This window comes from Perna viridis, chromosome 15 (genome assembly GCF_037379345.1).
Source record: "Perna viridis isolate PV_CMFRI_1.1 ecotype Kerala chromosome 15, ASM3737934v1, whole genome shotgun sequence".
NCBI classification, from domain to species: domain Eukaryota; kingdom Metazoa; phylum Mollusca; class Bivalvia; order Mytilida; family Mytilidae; genus Perna; species Perna viridis.
The window spans coordinates 19707098-19730156 of record NC_142459.1 but is presented as its reverse complement, the minus strand read 5'-3'; the positions used below and the strand labels follow the sequence as shown (position 1 = coordinate 19730156).

General features: G+C 34.1%; 1 protein-coding gene across 3 annotated transcripts in view; it reads left to right on the top strand.

The window, feature by feature from the left end:
- Nucleotides 1-1402: 1402 nt before the first annotated feature.
- Nucleotides 1403-23059, top strand: part of LOC148597374 (uncharacterized) — a 36289-nt gene continuing 14632 nt past the window's right edge. The window contains exons 1-5 of one of the 3 annotated variants that reach the window (XM_088563849.1): nt 1405-1807; nt 2222-2437; nt 18558-18706; nt 20693-20710; nt 22572-22606. In XM_088563849.1, the coding sequence (XP_088419975.1) occupies nt 2285-2437; nt 18558-18706; nt 20693-20710; nt 22572-22606 (355 nt within the window). In that variant the 5' untranslated portion in view covers nt 1405-1807; nt 2222-2284. Of the gene's footprint in view, nt 1808-2221; nt 2438-11872; nt 12009-18557; nt 18707-20692; nt 20711-22571; nt 22607-23059 lie in introns of those variants that run through there. The other 2 variants (XM_088563850.1, XM_088563851.1) reach the window with 2 other exon arrangements.

The following is a 23059-nucleotide window of genomic DNA, read 5'->3' as shown; positions in this document are numbered from 1 at the left end:
TTTCAGGGATAAATTTAGGGAGCATTGTTTACTTTTATGAAATACCAACTCAGGTAAAGTAGCTGATTTATGTGTTCTGGCAAAATAATGATAAACATACAGTTTTTCTATTTTCTCATAACTCATAACAATTGGGTTTTTTTTTCATTTTGTTTTTGTTTTTGTTTTTTTTGTTTTGTTTTGTTTTGGGTTTTTTTTTTGTTTGGTTTGTTTTTTTCAGATCATTTGATTACAGGTGGGATAACTTTTACACTGTCCAATTATAATGATAACACAGAATTTCAGAAATTTGATATTTGAAATATTCAAACCTTTGGCTTTTAACCGGACTTAAGAGGTTATTGTTCTAGAGTCAGTAAAATAACCACTAAGAGGCTAATTTGCCTAAGCCAGCAATATGAAATTACTTTCACTAATACACAAAATAGTCTTTATTTGTTTTTATTGTAGTCACTAGAAACACATAAATCTGGGCAGCAAAGTAGAAGAGTCAGTTCCCGAAGAAGAGCAAGTGCAAGTAAAAGTTTTTCCAAATTTAATTTAATATGGTAGAAGTTGAAGGCATTCATCAAGACTCCATAGCAAATGAAGCAATGACAGCTAGACACTTAAAAAAGAAAGGATATAAGAAATCGTAACAAACAAAGGACGTTTATAAGTTGAAATAACTATTGTCCAATCCCTTTGCTCTTTAGGCAATGAAATATGTTCAGTTCAATTATTTGCTATTCTGAATGTGCTCATTGTTAGACCCCTTCCACAAAATTAAAGGTACCATAATTGGGTGTGTATTATGCTCACATTTTTACATAGAAATTATTACCAGAACATTGGGGTGCGTATTATACATCAATGTTTCAGAATTGTCTATGAAATAAAAGATTTTGGTACAAGAAAAGACATTGTGTAATGTAAACAAACTGGAAGGGAAATGTTAATGAAGGAAATTTTATTTAATCATCAAAAACATTTTACGTATTGAATTGTTTATGATAGTTTCTTAAAATCATGTTCAAATGTCTTAATAACATGTTTCAAGCAAAGGTTGTATTATATAATCTTTTTTTATAAAACATAGTTAGAGATTAAAATGAAACAACTGAAAACTGGTAAGTAACAAAGTGGTTTTTTGTTAAACGCTCAATATCAAATGCTTTTACAGCTACAAATGATTATTCTGATACTTATTTTGATAGTTTCTTACAATTTTCTTTCTAAAAAGTACGTTTTTAAATGAAAAATTGTGAAATTGGAGTTATAACCAAAACCGTAATGTCTGCTTTTCGATTTTGTTTTTAATAAGCCTTTTCATACACCCTGTGTCAATTTTATCAAAATTTGAAATTAGAATTATTCAACTGATGTTTACATGATGTTTAAGTCTGCATGTAAGTTTCTTTCCTTTACATTTTCATAGGAAATACCACATCAAGGTAAATAAATAGACCAATCAAGTGTAAAATATAGATCTTTTTTCTTACAAAATTTCACTGCACTCTAAGCCAAAAAAACTTGTTTTCCCATGTTCAGACCTTCAAAATTGCACTGAGCACATTACATAAAAGCGTATAATACACACCAAAATACGTTATGTAGGAATCCTTTGTCAGTATGTACTGCTATCCTCTGTCTGTTTCAACAACTTGCCTTGATGAATTGTAAGGATAACAGGCAACATTTTTCCCTTATTATTAGCTTATAATTGATTATACAGTGTCCATAAGACGTGAAAACTGTCATGTAATTGATTTATCATCGATTTCAGGGAACAACATCTCGTAGAACAGCCACAATCACTTCACCACGTGTAAGTGTTTTTGATAAGTGAAGTCTAGGCTTTCACTATTGTGAAATACACTTGTCCGTCATTCATTTCTTTATTTCATCAATTCAAACCAAAATTCCAATTGCAATTTTCACAGCTCCCCCTTAATTGGTCAATTGCAAAGTTAGTTTCAACTAATGTTATTAAGAAATTATACATTAATGCATGTACAAAATGCACAAGAAAAGAATTCGGAAATAATTCATATCTGTTTCCACAATATGTAGACTTAATATTGTGTCTATGTGCCACTCAAAACATTTCCTGTTATATCAACTCGTTTTGTACACATTAAAACACAATTTTGGACAGGTGATAAGACATTGCTATTTTCTAATTAGGCGTTTTGGCCTTAATTAATTAGCTTAAGCTGGTTATGCTTGTATTCACTTTTAGGCACCAGACGTCGGTTTCACAAAAATCGTAAGTGTGAAATTGATCGTAAATCATGACCTCACAATGCTAAATTACTTCATGACGTCATTACTTACGATCAACTTTACACATACGACTTTTTGTGAAATCGAGACCAGTTGTTATACCTGCATATGTAAAAAGAAAAAGAACACGTCGAAGAACAGCTGTTCCGTCAGTAATTTTATTCATGCAGTGGTATGTAAGATCGAAATTATTTGTCTTGTCAGATTTAAACAACTCATTGGAGATACATTATATCTGTTATGCAGTTGCTTCAGTATCCATACAGTTTAAGCTCATGTCCATCAGTCTTGTTTTTGTAACTACAAGTCCTGAAATTACTGGGCTGAATATGATGATACTTTAATTGATTGATGGACACAATATGTAGTTGTGTGCATGTTAGCAGAAATTTATAAACCATTAACTTTTGGATATTGTGAGCATGCTGTCAAATGCATTAAGTTATTTAAAAATAGCTCCAAATTGCATGATTACCTGAATAAACATGTGAAATATTTTCTTTACACCAATATGAATTTTAGGAAACATGAGCCTACCCTCCTTTGACAGGCTATAATATTGAACCCTTACAATATGTTGTGCATTTGTGAAGTTATGGTGGTGCTCTTTAAAGGCTATCTCAATATTGTTCTCTTAGGCATCTAGTGAAGCTACGTTGAGAGGAAATAGTCAGGATACTGTGTTGATTAGTTCAACTTTAATCATTTCTGATTTAGCAATTGTTGATTACCTATGTTTCAAAGATTTAGAAAATTAATATTGTGCAAATAGATAAGAGCTCTAGGGGTATTCTTAGTCTGTGAAAAATCTTCAATACTCTCATTTTCAAAATGTCATTGAGTTCATTTTAGTTAATATAGATATATTGTTACTGGAAATCAATCAATTTAGGAAACAGCTACATAAATGCTGGAACCCCAACTGTCCAGTTCAGAACTGAACAGTATCAACGAATAGATAATAGAATTTCAAACTCTCAACCAGTGGGCATGATTGATTAAGTGACAAAGTAGAAAATTTAAATTTCATTGTTAAAATCCATCGTTTGGAGAAAGTTTTGAAATAAACGGCTTTGAAGTGAATGAGCTGGCTAAAAATTCTTCAAGTGATAGAATACTAATATAACGTGAATAAATGCAAAAAAAATATCCAAGTTGGAGAGCTGAAGAAAACAAGCAACATGAAGAATGGTGGACTCATTATATTATTTCAATATTTAGATGAAACCCTCCCCCCCCCCGCAATTGTTTTTTACATAAATGTACCTGAAAAATCTTTAATTTGTTTATGAACATTGCAAAAAGACCTTCTTCAAAGACCTCTTAAGAGGGTAGGAAACTTGCTCAAATTTCAGCCAGTCCTGAATACATTTTTTTCATTATATTTACTATATGACTATTTAAATTGTTGCTAAAATTAGCCAGCCCTGCCAAAAAATAGCCAGTTTTAGGCTGGCAAGCAGGCTAATATTTCTAATTCTGCTCTGAGCTCATGATAAATAAAAACTGTTTTTCAAATTGATTGATTGATTGATGGTAGGGGTTAAACATCGAGCAGCAATATTTCAGCTATATTCAGGCTATGAACATGAAATGGGATGATAAAATAATGAAATGGAATAAGAGGCTCCCAGAAGCCTGAATCGTTCACCTGGTTGAATTGTGCCCTTCAAAGGCAATTAAATTAAGACGTTGTCAGTTAAGTTTGACCAAAGGAGACTTTGGTAGAACTTATCATAAGGATCTTTTAAGAAATTGAAGTTTCTATCTATCATAGTTTTCCAGATAGTGGCTAAAAACTGTATAAAAAAACAAAACAGGCAATTTCCCCTTTCACGGCAATAACTCTAACAGGGAGTCACCAGACAACTTTGCAGGTCCGGGTGTCAAAAGAATAGGCCTGCAGCAGCGCTAATCGTGTCGTAAAAGCGACTAAATAGTGCTGATAAGGTGCTCTGTCCACAAAGCAACTGGGTTGTGTGCCCCATGGGTGGAATGGGGTAACCCTGGCATGTTACATGCTGGGATCGTCAGTCTATAGTACGGAAAACCTGACCGCAAACCATAGTGGTGCACCGTGTTTGGAAAGATGCCACGTTCCTCGCACGTTAAAAAACCTTAGGTTTACTTCCAATGACTAATATATTGAGGACGATAACAGTTGACCAATAATTAATCGAACGAATCCTTGTTTGTACTAATCGGAATTCGTATGTGCTACATGTGGTTAACAGGCTAATATTAAAGGCGCTAATCATTTTTTAAGGGGTCTAAATTTTATATTGAGTAAGAAAACATTTTTCGCACAAGCGCGATTTTTTTTTTCATTTTTTTAACAACCGGAGTGAGAAAAAAAAATATTTGAAAACCTTCATTGCTTCGAAATGGGTGAAATACTGTTAATGTACTATTGTTCGTGGGTACTCTTTTTCCCGGGAGTGCCAAACCACAAAATTTTGTTCCTAAAGAGAAGGAGATTTTCTTTGATGTGTAGACTGAAAACAATAAAACCACAAATTCAATAATCCACGAATTAAAGTACCTTCACAGTATTGATTTTTCTTCTGTTAATGCCTGAGTATTGGAATTATATTATTATTATTTCTCAAAATAATCCCCCCCCAATGCCTTAGGCTGTCATATGTAGTAGAGCTTTATAACATCAAAATCCAACTCAACATGTGGTTGTACGGTTTAAATGAATCACCTTGTTCGTCTATCCATCTAAAATAATGCAAAGTAACAAAAGTAAATAAGAAATGATAGATGCTCTGTAGTAATCATATGTAGTAGAGTTTTGTAATATTAACATCCACTCAACATGTGGTTGTACGGTTTAAATGAATCACCTTGTTCGTCTATCCATCTAAAATAATGCAAAGTAACAAAAGTAAATAAGAAATGATAGATGCTCTGTAGTAATCATATGTAGTAGAGTTTTGTAATATTAACATCCACTCAACATGTGGTTATATGGTTTAAATGAATCACCTTGTTCGTCCATCCATCTAAAATAATGCTAAGGAACAAAAGTAAATAACAAATGATAGATGCTCTGTAGTAATGCATCTATTGAATATTATTTGTTTGGAGTCCATGGCATTGATATATGTTAGTAGCATTTTGTGTGATGTAAATAACATCGTAAGGAAAAGATGGTAAGCCTATTGTAATATCGTAATATTTTCAATAGTGCAAAAGAATCATGTTATGGTAGAGTTCACCGACTGAAAGTGCAAATGAATTTATTGATATATGATATACATCTTTACTTTTTCTAACTTGAATAGCATTTCATCAGTCAGTTTTTCAAGTCGCTAACTCAATCTTTGATTTGAAATTATCTTCAACATCAAAAACTCAGCGATCGAACGAGAACATATCGAAAAAAAAATATTTTATCTATGATTCTAACGGCAGTAATCGAAAGAATATTATCCAAGGAAAACTACTAGACAGAGGAATTAGACGCACGCAAAAAAAAATATGCTTGTTTGATTTGTGACGCCTAAGAAGCACGATCTTGGATAAATCAAGGCGCGCTGTGATGATAACAAAAATAGGATGAGACACAAGGATAATAGGGTCGACTAATTTAGATTGCCACTGGAAATAGGATGGGTTAAGCCTCTTGTAGTGAAGCCAAGGTTCCTACTTTAATATACTTTACGCTCGAATACGACAGCATGTTTTTTACGTGCAAGGAACTTGGCACTTTTCCAAAGACATTTTACAACTATGGTTTATGGTCTTCTTGTTTCGGCCCTTTGTTGGTTGGGGTGTCAAAAGAATAGGCCTGCAGCAGCGATAAGCTTGTCGCAAAAAGTGACTAAATATTGCTCAGAATCTTAGCCGGGGGCTAGGACGCTCTGCCCACAGAGCAACTGAGTTGTGTGTCCCAGGTGGTGGAATGGGGTAACCCTGGCATGTTACATGCTGGGGTTGTCAGGCTATAGTACTGAAAACCTGATCGCAAACCATAGTGGTGCACCGTGTTGGGAAAGATGCCACATTCCTCGCACGTTAAAAAAATCTGCTGTGGTTTACGATAAGAGTAGGAACCTTTGCGCTACACCACAGGAGGCTAAATTGCCCGACCCTACCCATCCCTCCCAATTTCTACTGTCAATAAAAATTTGTCCACCCTATTATCCTTGCGTCCCATTTTTCATTTCATCATCATCATTTCATGTTCATAGCCTGAATATAGCTGCTCAGGCGTTAAACCCCAACAATCAATCAATCATCGCCTGCATATAGCGGAAATATTGCTGTTGGGCGTTAAACTCCAATAATCAATCTAAATAGTGGTCAGAACCCTAACTGGGGGCCAAGGCGCTTTGCCAACAGAGTAACTGGGTTTTGTACCCCATGTGGTGGAATAGGGTACCCCTATTAAAAATCCAACAAACAAACAAGCATAATCGTTGGATGCGCTTTCAGGTTTTTTGCACTTCTACTTCCTGTTCATGGACGGGGTATTTTACCCGACCCTATAATTCTGGTGTCCCTTTTCCCATTTCATCATCATTTCATGTTGATTTTCTCATCCATTTCATTTTCATCGCCTGAATATAGCTGAAATATTGCTGGTCAGGTGTTACACCTCAACAATCAATCAATCTTTCCTATTTTTCTAACTAATTGATTAGAAATTATCTCATTGATGAACACTATATAGCCGCTAATATGAATAATAAATAAGTGAAAAGTAGCCAATTTTAAAAGGTAAAAAGGAAGTGAATACAAACAGAATTTTGATATAAAGAAGAAAAGGAGGCCCGGAAAATCAAAACCCAGACACCATCTGCCAGACTGAATAGAATTATTATTGATTTTCTGGTCAATGTTGACAGTTTGTGCCTTTCACTCTTGGCCAGTGTTGAAAATTTAGGTCTCATTTTCTGCGTTTCATCCCATTTTATTTTATCATTATTTTTTTTTTGTATGGTGGGTCAACGTGTATGAAAACGCCTAAGTCGATACAGAAAATTGTGTAAAACGCAAATATTAATTGGACACGCCCTCCTTGTTGAAGTATAAAATCTTTTTTTATACCAACACCATTTTAACAAAGGCCAAAGACGGCATGAAGAGTAATAACTGGCTGCTGCGCAGAAACTATGATTATGGGAACATTATTTAACTAAATGTTTACATCTAGAAGAATATCTGACAATAAATCAGCCTATTTATAACCAAATGTGACGATAAAAAATTAAAAAAAAGTGTTCAAATTAAAATGAACAAAAGCGTAAAAGAACAAACTTAGTTGCATAGTCGACTGTCTAATAGTATTTCCTACACATATCTACAAATAATAGTACGCATCCGAGCTCTTCAGTATTAAAGTTTTCTTACAATCATGTGACTCAGCTATTCAGGACAAGACGGCAATAAATAGACGTGATAGACATTCAGTACTGAAATAGTGTGCAATAAACTCGAAGTCGATCTACTCATCCTAGTAGGTGATGACTTTCTACTCATCGTACATTCATTCTTGTTTTTATTTAGAAAAAAATATTGTATTATTTAAAAAGAAGTAAATATATACAAGATGTGGCTTAGTGATAGTATGTAGTTAAGAAATCAGGTGTGCAGCACATTACATAGCATTATTCTATTGATATTACAGACTGGTTTGGTGCCATCTCGAAACTGTAGTGTATACTTACATTTCAAGTATTTTCTATAAAATAAGTATAAGAAAACCGTAGCAATGGCGACTGTTATCGTCACTTTCTCCTCAGTTGTGACACAGAAACACGTCACTCATTTTTTATGCACACATATACATATACATGTTACCGGTGTTCGATATCAATGTCGATAAATCGTTATGCATCTGTAATGTGCATGTCCAAAGTTATGAGTAATGATTAACCGGATGTATGTAAAAACTTTTTGCTGCACCTGCGTTAATTACGATGAAAACACCCCCGTGCAGGTCCGGGTGTCAAAAGAATAGACCTGCAGCGCTACGCTTGTCGTAAAAGGCGAGTAAAAAGTACTCAGAAACCTAGCCGGAGGCTAGGCGCTCTGCCCACAGAGCAACTGGGATGTGTGTCTCAGGTGGTGGAATGGGGTACCCCTGGCGTGTTGCATGCTGGGGTTGTCAGGCTATAATACGGAAAACCTGACCGCAAACCATAAGGGTGCACCGTGTTGGGTAAGATTCCACGTTCCTCGCACGTTAAAAAACCCTGCTGTGGTATTCGATAGGAGTAGGAACCTTTGCGCTCCGCCACAGGAGGCTAAATTGCCCGGCCTTACCCATCCCTCCCCTTTTTCTAGAGGCAATCAAAGTTTGTCGACTTTATTATCCTTGTATCCCATCCCATCCCTGAATATAGCTGACATATTGCTGCTCGGGCGTTAAATCCTAACAATCAATCAATCAATCACATATGAAAAGAGTGGTTTTCATATGATTTTCTAAAACATATGAGTTTATATATTTTCGATAAAACAAAGCATATTTTTACAATACCGGTCCTTCACCTATATGACTGTATATTCCCATGTGTTTTAAAACACATGAAGACATATTTTGCATTTTTTCATATGAATGTGAATCTCGAGAGTAATAAAAACAGAAACTGCACTGAGTTTGTTAAATGCAGCTACGTGTATAAGTACAAATGTTCTTAGAAATAAAGTCACCACAAATCCCGGTATCTGTATGGAATAGCCCAAGCTTGAGTTTGTGTCAAGTTATGAGAAAAACATTACCGTAGTTGGACAACATGCGCAAGAAGGTAACTGCGTACACATTGATGATCCCATATGTTTTTTTTTTTTTGTCCAAATTGTGCTCCCTGGATCCACTTTATACGAAAAATAACACCACTACCATCAAACTCTCTTATGTAAGTCTTCTATTGTAATTGTAAAAGATTATTCCCTTGTTTATGCCTAATCTAATGGTTTTTGATTGCTATTACTTGACAATTAAGAACTATTTTTTTAAATATGATGATATTAATATTGTACATACGAAACTACCAATCATCAAAAATATCACGAATTTCGGTGTACTGTACACAGGTTTCAAGGAGTAACAAAGTTTCACAAAAAGTGCTAAAAAAACTTAAAATACATTGTATCGAAATAAGAACGTAAATGCAGCAACGTGAAGCTCTTTGAAAGTGTCAATCCGGCAAAGGTTTGAATAATAGTACATGTATACATGAAATGACTATCTCTCATGTTACTCCCCCTTTATTCCATTTCCAAAACTTTGGTCACAAGGAATTATTGTACCTATTTATAAGAACAAAGGTTTGGTATCGGATCCAAATAACTATAGAGGATTTACACTAAATTCATGCTTAGGGAAAACCTTCTCATCCATTTTGAATGAAAGACTTGCGAATTTTTCTGATGAAATTGAGTTCTTATCTGAATCAAAGACTGGATTTCAAAAGGGTTATTCTACATTTTTGTGCTACACTCCTTTTTAGCCATATATTTTTCAAAAGGTAAAAAACTATTTTGCACATTTGTTGACTTTAAAAAAGCACTTGACCCAGTTTGGAGAGATGGTCTGTGGCTAAAAGTTAAAAAATCCAATGTATCAGGGAAAATATTTTCAGTTATTTTCAATATATATCAGAATATTAGGTCTTGTATTAGGCATCAAGGTAAACTCTCTGCATTTCTGAACTGTGGAGTTGGTGTAAGACAAGGAGAAAACTTGATATCTTTTTTTGTTCTAAATTTTTTTTGAATGATCTAGAAACCTTTTTGCAAGACAATGAAGTACAAAATCTAGATTTGATAGAAAGTTCATGCTCAGAAATGTTTGATGTATATGTCAAATTATTTGTGATGTTGTATGCAGATGATACAATTATAATGTCAGAAACAAAGGAAGCTATGCAAAAAGCATTGGATGGTTTGCTAATTACTTTAAAGAATGGAAGTTGCAAGTTAATACTGAAAAGACAAAAGTTGTTGTCTTCAGTAAAAGAAAGTGTAAACAACATTTTCAATTTCAAATATATAACAAAAATGTAGAAATAGTAGAGTCGTATACATATCTAGCCACAGTTTTCAATTACAACGGCAGTTTCACTATCGCAAAAAAGCGTCTAATATATCAAGCCCAAAAAGCTCTTTTTGCTCCCTATAGGAAACTAAGAAACATTCCACTGCCAATATATTTACAGTTGAAGTTACTTGATACTTTTGATATCACCAATACTGTTATATTCCTCTGAGGTCTGGGGTTTTGAAAATAAGCAAAACATTGAAAATGGTTAACTTTTAGGCAAGAACTAAGCAAAAAGAACAAAAACTGTCAATGCTTCGACTTATGATAAAATTGCATGACAATAATCCAACCAAATTTAAGTGGGTTAACTATGTTAAATTTACATGTATCTTGGATGATACGGGTCACGTTAAAGTAAATATAAACTGGCTTAAGGTCGCAGTTAAACAGACATTATGTAATCAATTCTATCAATCTTGGTTTTCACAAATTGACAACACATCTCTTGGTGAATTCTATTCCACTTTTAAACATGAATTCAGAATTGAACCATATCTTCTCAGATTATCCTCAGCAAAACGTATTCATTTGACAAAATTAAGATGTTCCAACTTAAAACTACCAATAGAAACTGGTAGGTGGTCTGGAGTCCCATAGAGTCAAAGAATAGGTAATCTTTGTAAAGTAGGGTTGGAGATGAATTTCACATAGTCATCCAGTGTAATAATCCAAATGTTGAGTATTTAAGATCTCGTTACATCCCAGATTATTACTCAAAGCAACCGAATATGAGTAAATTTGGTGCGTTATTGTCTATCTGCAATGTTCAATTATACAAAAGAGTGTGCTTTTTTAGGAAAAATTGCTAATATGTTATGAATAAGAATGTGTTAAAATATAAATGTGAATCTGTATGTATTCACATACTTTATGATATTAACTGTTCTCTGTATTTGTCTCATTTACATATATGTACTTGTTTGTATTTGTTGTCGTTGTCCTCTTGTACACCTACTGTGTCTGAGGCTATCAATAAAATCTTGTCTTGTCTTGTTACCTTATCAGATGACAGACCATCAATTTTCCAAACAGCGATTTTGCAATGTTAATTTTCATCAAATATATTATCTTTATTAAAGATTATACACATGTATACCCTTTAATAATGAAAAATATTCCAATTGGACACCTATATCAAACAGTTTAAGATGAAAAATTATAACAATTTGAGTTGCAGAAAATTTACACCACGCCTGCAACTGTAAATGTTAAGAAAGATCATGTTTGAAAATGGCTCTAAAGAGCACGAATAGTTCCCCTAAAATATAAAAAAAATCTGGTAACCATTGTAGCAAAGCAACAAATCATAAATTCATATTTATTTACATGTAGTGGCTCCTCATAATATTCATATATTTTCTTATGTTAGTGTAAGTACATTGTAACTCCGTCTGTGCTTCCCATCCATAGAAAAATTCAGTTTAATCACGCACAAAAGAAATCTCTATCGGAACGAAGCAGAATAATGTATGCGTGACCTTTTAGGTAAACAATTTATTTTCCACCAGTAAATAAATTTCGTAAAAAAAAAAATCTCCCTTATATGGCCTCCACGACCAAAGGGATGTTACTCTGTTTTATCAGTGAAATGTCAACAATGTTCATAAACTAGTACCGGCTATAGAAGTTATCGATATGTTTAAAATATTCAATACCTTGCAATTACACATGTACGCCATTTAAGGTAAGAATTTATCTTTATGTCAGAAACAAGAAACGTCAAATTAAAAATAAAAAAAATACCTAGTGTGTTATTGCGTGTAATGCATAAAGGTACACAAGGAAACGTACAATGTAAGGAGAATTTATTTCAGTCCATTAAAACACCGGTGATGTGTCAATACAGCACGCTATTTCAAAACATTGTTTTTTTCCCTTATTCTAATGTTAGTCATGTTTGTGCATACTTTGCATTCAGTCAATACGGTGTTAAGTTGAGGAGTAACATGTGGTAGCCTACTATATTTTTTTATTATGTGAACTGTGTTTATGTGTACAGGTGTAAGAGTTTATGAACTTATTTATTTTATTTACCTGGACTAAAGTATAAGCAATAATATAAATACATGTACACGTGGTCTCTCTTTAAACATTTCCATGATCAAATTACAGATGTTTCTTTGTTTTACGGTTATTTAAGCATGGGCTTTGTTCGGTCATTTTTTTCAGGAATACATGTATGCTTATTAAATGTACTTTTTCTTGTTTCTTCCAAATAATTTTGTTTGTTTGTTGGGGTTAACGTCCGAGCAGTAATATTTCAGTTATATTCAGACGATGAGCATAAAATTGATGATAAAATGAACATGAAATGATGATGAAATGAAAAAGGGATGGGACACAAGGATAATGGGGTCAATAAATTTTGATTGCCACTGGAAATAGGGAGAGGTGGATAGGGTCGGGCAATTTACCCTCCTGTGGCGGAGCCCTATGGTTCCTACTCCAGGAGAATACCACAGTAGGGTTCTTTAACGTGCGCGGAACGTGGCATCTTTCCCAACACGGTGCACCACTATGGTTTGCGGTCAGGTTTTCCGTATTATAGCCTGACAACCCCAGCATGTAACATGCCAGGGGTACCCCATTCCACCACCTGGGGCACAAATCCCAGTTGCTCTGTGGGCAAAGCGCCCTAGCCCCCGGCTAGGTTTCTGAGCACTATTTAGTCGCCTTTTACGACAAGCTTAGCGCTGCTGCAGGCCTATTCTTTTAACACCCGGACCTGCACGGGGCTCTTCCAAATAAGAATGATAAGTATGTTCCCCAAACGATGGGAGGAACATATTTGTTGGATTCTTCTTCTTCTTCTTCTTATTATTATTATTATTATTATAATCATTGTCCGCGTGACTAACTCCTCTAAAACGGCTAAATGGAATGAAACCTAACTTGACACAAAATAGGTCACCATTTGGACGTGTGCATGTGCATATTTAAATTTCAAACATGGCCGCCCTTTAAAGAAAAAAAAAAGAAAAAATGGAAAATAAATCGAAGAGACTTGATATTTGATTTAAAAATACGTCATCACAAGAGCTTCCGTTCGGTTGTATTCAAATTTAAAAAAAATATGACCGCCGATCAAAAATTAAAAAAAAATACAAAATCGAAAAAAAAATCATGGAGCCGTAGAAACTGATTTTGGGGCCTCCTGTGACAATGGGAACATTTTGGGAACATCTGTGTTCGTGGCCAACATGATTAGTAATAGTTAAGGTTGCATTTGCAATTAAAATTGGGCTCACAAGATTCTCCATGACAAATTTGCTCATATTTTCTTTCATAGAATGCACAGAGAAAAAAATTGACCATCATTAAGCAAGACAATAAAAAATCACCAAAGTTACAAATAATAGCCCAACCATATTAAACAAAAGCAAATTAAAGAAAAGCAGGTGATTGATGCCCTAATGCGAATGTGATGTGGTGTAAGTCATGGTCAGGGACCCTCCGTCAGTCACGTGTACATTGTCTGCGCCATTTAACTGAAATCGATGGTGAAATTGGTAAAAATTGTTAAAAGTGATTTGGTACTATATACTTGACCATCTTTAACTGCTAATACCATGCAATACTGTGATGTGGGAAATAGTTATATTACAAGCATGTACTAGTATTACGTTCAAGCACAATTATATGGGTATCGCAATGACAATTTTTTAACAGATATAATGCCGTGATATTGCTCAACCTTATCAAACCTTGTATTCCGTCGCAGTCATTGGTTTTCAAAGGAAATGGGTTTGCCAGTCCTAATTAATTTCATTGTTTAAAAGGGGAAATGAGGATGGAAAAAATCATTTTAGTAACAAGTACAAACTACAAAGAAAAAAAGAAAGAAAAAACGCATGCTCATGGTTAAGCTATTTTTTGTTGTGTATTGTTTTTGTTCCTGTTTTAAAACCAATTAAGGGGGTAAACCTAAGGTAAGGGACATAACTCTTGAAATCAGTGATAAGCTTGTATCATATTCAATTTCACAAAAGCTTATCAAGCTTTCATTTGATACAGATAAAATCAATCCAAGTTACTTTGATGCTGACACGAGATTGAATAAAATGCTGAATACATGCGTTTCAATGAGTTGTGTCCCTTATTCTATGTCTATGTTAATATCAAGTACATTACATTATGCTTATCGTATTGCCTATTTTAATATAAATTTAATTTTACGTTTCCTGAACTTTTGATTAAACTCAATAATGACATAGTTTTAATGTGATAGTTAACAGAAATATATTACGCAATAATAAACCAGGGCCAGATTCAGACACTTTGAAAAGGAGGGGTGCCGGCGGAGGTTCGTGAGAAAAAAAGTTGTGTGCTATAGGGCATTATTTGTCATTTTTTGTCAGTATTACATATGAAAATGACAAATTTTCCTGTAAAAGAGGGTGCCACCTCCTTGCAACCCCCCTCTAGATCTGCCACTTACTTTAACATGAATCCAGGCTTATTTAGTTACTGTATGTAGTGCATACACATTCATCGTTACCTTAGATCATGGATTTCTATTTTCTTCAACGTAGAATATCAGCAAAAAATACTGAAGCGTCAAACCAGATGGACAATTCAGAGATATCAAAATTCAATAGACATGGCCTGAAAACAGGAAATAGAGACGATCCATATACATGTATTCTTTATAACGAACAGAATGAAAGAACAATGTTAAAAAACACCACACAAAAAGCACATACAATAGGAAATCCAACCAAAAACGGAGTGAAAGGAGGTGACCTGGAAGGAATGGTGTATCTTGCTCCATCATTGGCTTAACACACACGTACAATGTAACGTTTAGATATGTCGACTAATGGTCTTAAGGAAGGATTAAAATTTCAGGAAATTCTCGATATTTCAAATGTTAATATGCATTATTAACACAAGTCACGTCCTGTGATTAAGAAAATATTTCAAAATATTATTTTGCGGTATCCTGGATTTTTTATCATTAAAGATTGGTTCATATGCGTGATGAATGACATAATTTCTCGAGTGGCAAAAGTGAATGCCAGTTTTCACTTGAATTGTCGACAGGCCGAGTTGACAAAGCTCTCAAAATGGCTTCCTTAGATTGTCCATTGTTCCACCTAGACTTTCAGCTGAAAACCAGCTTAAAGTACTCAGAGACTGTATATAAATTTAAAGCTTCATATTTAAGCCTATATATGTGAACTGATCGTGTCTCATTGAATTCATAATGGTAGACCAAGTGATGACACAAAGGACAGTCTTATTTATCCGATGAAGCACTTTTCGATGGTGTTTTATCATTGTTCTTGCGTGGCCACATCCATGTTGAATGCTCTAATTTTTTACCTTCAATTAACAGAGCTCCGAAAGTAGTCCAGATGGACGCCACTAATACACAGACGAGGTTAGACGGAGTTACGGAATCGGCCGAGTTTAAACGAGGGACTTAGGGCCATCCTTACATCCCGTTTATGTATCAGTTTGGAGTCGCCACAAGTTAGCGAAAACTGAAAAAGTGTTCAAATATTTTGTCATCATTAATATAGGGGAAGTTAAACTACCAGTAATCAATCGACTTAAAATTCATAGTACATGCATGGACATTCAAATTGGGCAGTTTTCAAAATGTTCACTCATTTTGGATTAGTTCAGTGGTTTCTAGGGAAAAAAATCAGTCCAGAAGAAATTATTAAAAAGGGTTGTTCATTTGCCACATATAAAGTCCCGTTTCGCATCTAAATATCGACAAAATCACCGAAGCATTAATAGCCGGCAACTGCAGCTCCACACAGAGAATGGCGTTTCCTCTCTTACTTACCGTTGCAGACAGGCCTGTCAAAATTCTCAGACGTTATTTCAAATAAGATGCCATTTGAAATCGCAGAACGTACAATGTAGCGTAAAGCCCAAGGTTCCTGATTTTGCAATATACATGTACTTTCATTTAAGGGGCTGTCTGTAGCGGGTAGAGTGAACTTCGAATGCCTGGCTCTGTTTGGAGCTTGGCAATCTGTAATCAAACGGGTGTTTATTTATGTACAGAATTCAAACAACCAATGTTAACGTTGGAAATATATGAGTAAAAGTTATTTGTTTTGGATCCTGATACAGCCTGCCTTATGGTGTAAGGGTTACATGTATCTCGTCGTTCATTAAAAACCCATGGGTGGCCTTGAGCTTACATTTTTCATTGCGATGGGGTTGTTGTCTCTTTGAAATATTCAAAATTTCCACTCTCGTTATATTTGTATTACATTTTGCTGAATTGTGTCAAATCTCATTCTCCAGCAAGAAAGAAAGTAAACAGCCATAAGGGTGTCTGTGTTTTATACCTCAACACACGCAGTGGCGGTGTATTGTGTGAAACCTTCCGAAAAAAGTTGTGTGTCCGTGTTTCCGTCTGTCCGTCCCCTACGGTTTCCAGATGATAGTTTAGAACAGTTCAACGATTTTTAGATACTTTTCCCAATTGTTTAGTATCATAAGATACAGGTTAAGTTTAATTTTTAGCATATTCAAAACTGAGTTTTCGAGTTAAGCCATTTTGCAGATTTTGCTGTCCTCATTTTTTTACCATTACGAGGCAGGGTACCATACATTTCATTCATGTCCCATCGACACCCTGTTTTTTTTTTTTTTTTTTTTTTTTTTTGTTCAATTTTAATCTACATAGTAGCTTATTTTTGTTTTACGGTTTCGGTGATATAAATCACCCGACACTATCAATTGTACAATTATTTTCATATTTAATAATCCACTTCAGAGAAAAAAACAAATAGTTCCTACATGTATACATGTTCTTATCAAGGCAAAATACATTTTAGGGAAGTCATTAAAGTCTTAAGTAGCACTCCACATAAGAATCAAGCAAAATGTGATTCATGGGTGAAAAGCCTACATATTTTTATTTTTGATATTTTGTTTGAATTGCCATAGTTAACATAAATTAACATTCGGTTTTACATATACATGTAACTCGTGTTCTTTCAAAATGAAAGGAGATAACTCTGTAAATGACACTAAAATACAATAGAAACTATTGGAATTTTTATGGGGATTATCTCCTTAGAGCAAACAGAGTGGAATGAATAATAATTATTCGTTTCATCATATAGACCTATAAAGCAACTTAATACCAAAACTAAAAATATGTAGCCTTTTGTTAGGTATCACATTTTACAGAATTTGTATGATTTTTTACAAAGACTGCTATTTAACAACAAAGCTGACCAAGTGTAATCACTGATACTGAAATACATATATTGAAGTTGCGTCAAACTGTTACGGGAGAAAGTTGTTGTTCAAACAGGTTGAACACAAGTGACTTTTGCATGCGGCAATGCTTTTCAAAACATTAGTTTCACATTAGCACCTTTACGGACAATATGTGTCAGGCACCATTTGATTCTCCAAAGAAATTCAAATTATTGCTACTGCTTTATATCATACTGAATACACCTGTGCATGGAAATTTGGGAAGCATTTTCCAGTCAAAATGGTAATATAATATTATCGCTAATATCGTGTGATACATGTTCATCCGAAATGGGTGATACATGTATATCAGATAGATCTGTCTTGACGTTATTGTGAATGGGTGATTGCCAGTACGGAATAACTTATACTGAATTTTCAATGGGTGTATAATGTTATATAATAATGCATTGGGTTATTTTTTTTCTTTCATTGACGCAATTTCTCCCATTGTGTTTCTTTTGTTTTCTGAGTAGACGTGTACAATGTATTAGACAAATTTTACTGACAGAATATGGATTGGTATGTGGTATGTCATGTGCTTTACAGGGGCGGATTCAGGCGGGGGCGTGGCGGTCTTGCGGCCCCCTAAAATTTACAAAACATGGGTTCTCAGTGGTAGATTTAGGCGGTTTTAGGTTGAAACTGTAATTTCTCGCTAATTTTACCACAAAAGATATCAATATTGCACTCACTCTGGAAGAATATTTCAAAAAATTAACCTCAAAAAAATAAATATGCGCCCCACTAATCTAAAATCCTGGATCCGCCCCTGCCTTAGTGCAACAGTTAATTAGTATTACATAGTATGGTAAAATGTGGAAATCGACGCTTTCATATAATATTGATTATTCGTTTCTTTTATTCATGTCTTTTATCTTTTGTATTTTATATGAATGTAGATGTGTTTGTATGGGAAAGGACTTACCTAAGCAATTTAATAGCTACTTCCGTAATTCTTTTCATGTAAATCTTACTAACATACATTTTTACTCCACAGACGCGAGTCGTACATGTATATTGTGATATGGTGAGGAGGATGACATTATCATGGGCACGCGCAGTCAGTCTAAACAATTGTCTGGTTTTGGTATTAGTGGTGACAACTCTTGTTGTCGTTCTGAATTTTCTACAATTCCAGAATATAAGGTAAAACGTTGTATACAATTTTACTTTAGAAGTAATTAAGTTGCACTCTTCACTTAAGAAAATAAATAGCTTTCTTCTTTTAGGATACTAAATGGTATTTCAAATGGTGCGAAAGTCATTCATACATGATTCTTTATAGTTTAAAGCGCATATATGCATGTTTTATTCAGTGAGTAACCCCACCTCTCCAATCAATAAAGATCTTCATTGAACTTTCTTTTGACCATGCCTATATGGTTGTCACGTGGTCATCATACGTGTACCTGTTATTTTAATGCAGTGTAATCTATCTAAACCGAATTATGAATAAACTTGAATAAACTGAAACTTGTTTAAACTGCAAATGAAAATTTCCTGTCGACTGACATTCCTTATCAATTTCAATTCATGTGGAACTGCAAACTCCACGCAGCGACAGACGATCGTTTCCTCTCCTACTAACCACTACAGATAAGCTTTATGATCGGATAGCGTCGCGTAAAATCATTCAATTTTTCACGGATTTTCAAGTTTTTGCATTTTCTGAGAGGGCTGTCTGCCTGCTGCGTCTAAACTGAATTTCGAACGTCAGACGTTGTTCGGAAATCGATGGAACACTATAAACCGAGTACCTTTAAAACCCAAACAAATCCTTCAGTTCCAAGTTGGTTCGTTCTATGAACGGTGATGTTCTAGAAATGCAGCTATTTCTTACAGCTACTACAGAACTGTGGCTGTTTTTGGCAATGACGTATTCGAGAACGTCAGAGATATGTTGTCATATGATCGGAAATGGTTTGATTTATTGATCGATTGCGGTTTTGCGTACCATGGCAGTTATTTCATTTTTTTAATTATTTCAAGACTCGAACGTTTCTTTAACTAATAGAAAAGACCCTACTTTTTAAAAGTCCGACACACTGAGCTGGGTTTTAATCTGCTGGCTCACGGATGTAACATAGTCATTATAGTACTACATTTTGTATTTCTGCTATATATGTCGTGTGCTGGACAGAAAAGCGGTGAATACAAATTCTTTGCAGTGGCGGATCCATGGGGGTGCATGTGGTTTACACTCCTCCTTTTTATTGAAAAAAAGGGGTGAAAATGACAAAACATTTGTTTCTTTTTTTAGGAACTCCTACTGACACCCCCTCGATCGAATTGTCTGGGTCTGCCTCTGTATTTGGTAAGACTCAGTCTGGGGTCTAACCAACGACCTCCTACAATCAAGGCGGTAAAAATGAATTGACTACAGGAAAAGGGTGTTAGTTTGAATACCCTTATAACGGCTAATTTGTAAAGGAGAAGAGATATTAAGAGTTATTATTGGCCTTAATTACAACTGAACATTATTCCACACGTATTTGAAGTAATTTGATTAACAATAACTGAGAAAACAAACGGACTTCTGCAAATCATTGCATTAAAAAATTTAAAAAATTGCTCAAAGTTTGCCAAAATTTTGTGCTGTTAAATTTGTAAGTTTTGGTCATTTTTTGATTATATTTCTGACAAGGAAATATTGTTCACACCAAAGAAACAATTTCACACATAGTAAACCCATTCATTACTACAATATGTGAAAATATAAAGTTGTTTTTGGGTGTAATTGTGTAAGAAAGAAAGCTTAAATCAATTTAACCATTCTTGTTGTTTTGAGCAATTTTCTGTTACTACCATAAAATTGATTTTTGGGGCCATAACTATGGCCTAATGCCCCTACACATTTTCAGTCCTAAATCACTGATAAACACGCTTTTCTATTAAACTTTTCGCCTACATTATTTCTAGATCGTTTTTTATTAAAAAAAATGAAAAAAATTCTTGCCGTATTGTTGAGATTTCTACATGTAGCTGTCAAAGTAGAGTTCGGTACATGAAACATTTACTCAAGAATTTCGAAATATATATACAACGTACATGTACATGTATATGTAGACTTAAGATGTTTATGTTTTTAAGACCCATTTATATACATACATGTATGTTTTTCTTCTCCATTAGCGAGGACTCTTCAAAGAGGTAAGAATACTTTTACAGGTTTGTCACATGCACATGTAGACGCATGTACAATATAGGAGGACAAGTGGCGATAGATTTGTATAGACATTCCCCAACATTTTGAGAAAACGATATTGAATTGTATGAATACATCGGGAAGAATGTAATTGAGGAGGTAGCCCTAGGGTTATGGACTCAACTGTTACACATCATTGTAATGTTTGCATTCGCAATTTTACATCAATCTTTTATAAGCATCAAAGTAACTCGGACAGATTTCATTCGGTTTCAAAGGAAAGCTTAAGTCTTTGTTGAAATTGACTATAATACAAACATATCATTGATTTCATGAGTTATATATAAACAACTTGAAGAAACAGACCCTCCTTAAATAACGTATACAACAATATAGGTCATAGTTTATCTTTTTTCTGTGGTTTTACTTCTTTTATTAATGAATAGTAATGGAAAAAAATCCTCCATGATATTCAGATATTTTGTCATGGATTTCTCCCAAAATGGTAAAAAATGTCGAGAGCTTATGATTAATTCAGATTTTCTCATGTTAGACCAAAATGACCCTTATCCTTAATCAATCAGTTATACATGTTGTATGTTTCTGGTATTAGTATACAACTGCTGTTTTTATTACTCTTTTACATGCGTCACTAACAAATGTATGGTTTTCTTCTGCAAGCTTAATAATATTGTGTGTGCATTTTCATGGCTGTCATCATTTATCAAATTATATAATATGTAAATGTACTACGTTAGACCAGTATATGACTTGTTGTTTCAAGTTTTAATATTCGTATAGACAGTAAAGTAATCAAAACTCTCACAGTGAATGAGGTAAAAATTACAAAATGATATTAAAAAATGTAATGTGACACTCCTAAACATTCTTTGTTAAAAACTGAATAAGGAGAACCTTTTTAGCTGGAATGTGATAAATGGGACACGCCCCCTTTTAATCCCAATCTCTGCTTTCATAGTAACCTCAACAAACCAGTTCCTATTTGTTTTATAGTGCATTTCATACATGTAGAACTTTTGACATCTACAGCCAATTGAATGTACCGAGTAACTGAGAATACACGTACTTTCAGATGATGCGTCACATGCTGAATCTAAATTTTGGAATTTCAAGACCATGTGAAAGTTGCTGTTGCCATGGCGACTGTTTTTTCGGCAAAAATTTGAAAATGCTCCGATTTGGTTACAATTTTTTTAGGGTGAAAATAATGTGCCGCATCTAAATTTTAAGGTTATAAAATACTACAATATGTATTATGGTTTTGGTCGAGCCGAACTGAGTGGAGCATCAATACGGATATACTGTATGTACATATTGTGATTATGAATCTTCATGTAACAGTTGCGCGGCATGCATTAGTAATCTATTTACATATTGCATTCTTGTATTTCCTGAGCCCATTGCGTCATGTTCTAATCTGGATGCGCATATTATTTTCTAGAGAAGAACAGAATGTTCAATCAAAAATTTTATTTTATGTCTTGTGGATTTGCTTTTTAATTTTTGATGGTATATTTTAACTTGATGTGTGCTCGTTTTCTTGTGTATTTTTTGCTTCATGAATATTCGTACACAGAATTGAAAGGGGTGTCATTTGTAAATAATTAGAATTATTTTTGTTGTATTGATTACATTAATACATGTATATTAACCATTTAATCTCTGTTAATAATAAATTCTAAATTGTTACAAATATCAGATAATTCGAAAAAAAACGTTTTGCATTGTTTTGCTTGTTTACAACTGTGCTGTTGTTTGAATAATTTCTATTATGGAATAATTTGTATTATGTTACATGTACAACATGTGTATATACATTGTAAGACTGTATATTATTTTTTACAGGAACATTGTCGAGGTTTTCCAAAAACTAAGCACTGGTGAGTATCAATACTTTATACTTTATAGTATGGTGTTATTCCATGTCTAGTACTGTTGTTTAGCTAATACTGGGACTCTTTTCAGAGGTAACGCTCTACTGCACAGGAATGTCCATAGACGTCTACAGTAAATTTGTAGTGGAATGCATAAAAAAATGCGAGGAATGTATCTCTTTCTAGAGAGGGATTTAAGTAAAAATTCTTCACATTTTGATTGGATTATATTTAATTGATATATAATAGAATACCATCTATTTCATGTTCCATCTATCACACATACATGTAATAGATGATGGGAAGGTATTGTAATCGATGAATGTGAACGAACAATGCTTTTGGATAAATTAGATAACATATTGGAACTTGTATATGCAAATTTATTATTTGAAAAATCTTTGAAAGGAACAGACGCACAGGACTTTTTATCAGGATTGACCAGCGAAGCAGATTTAG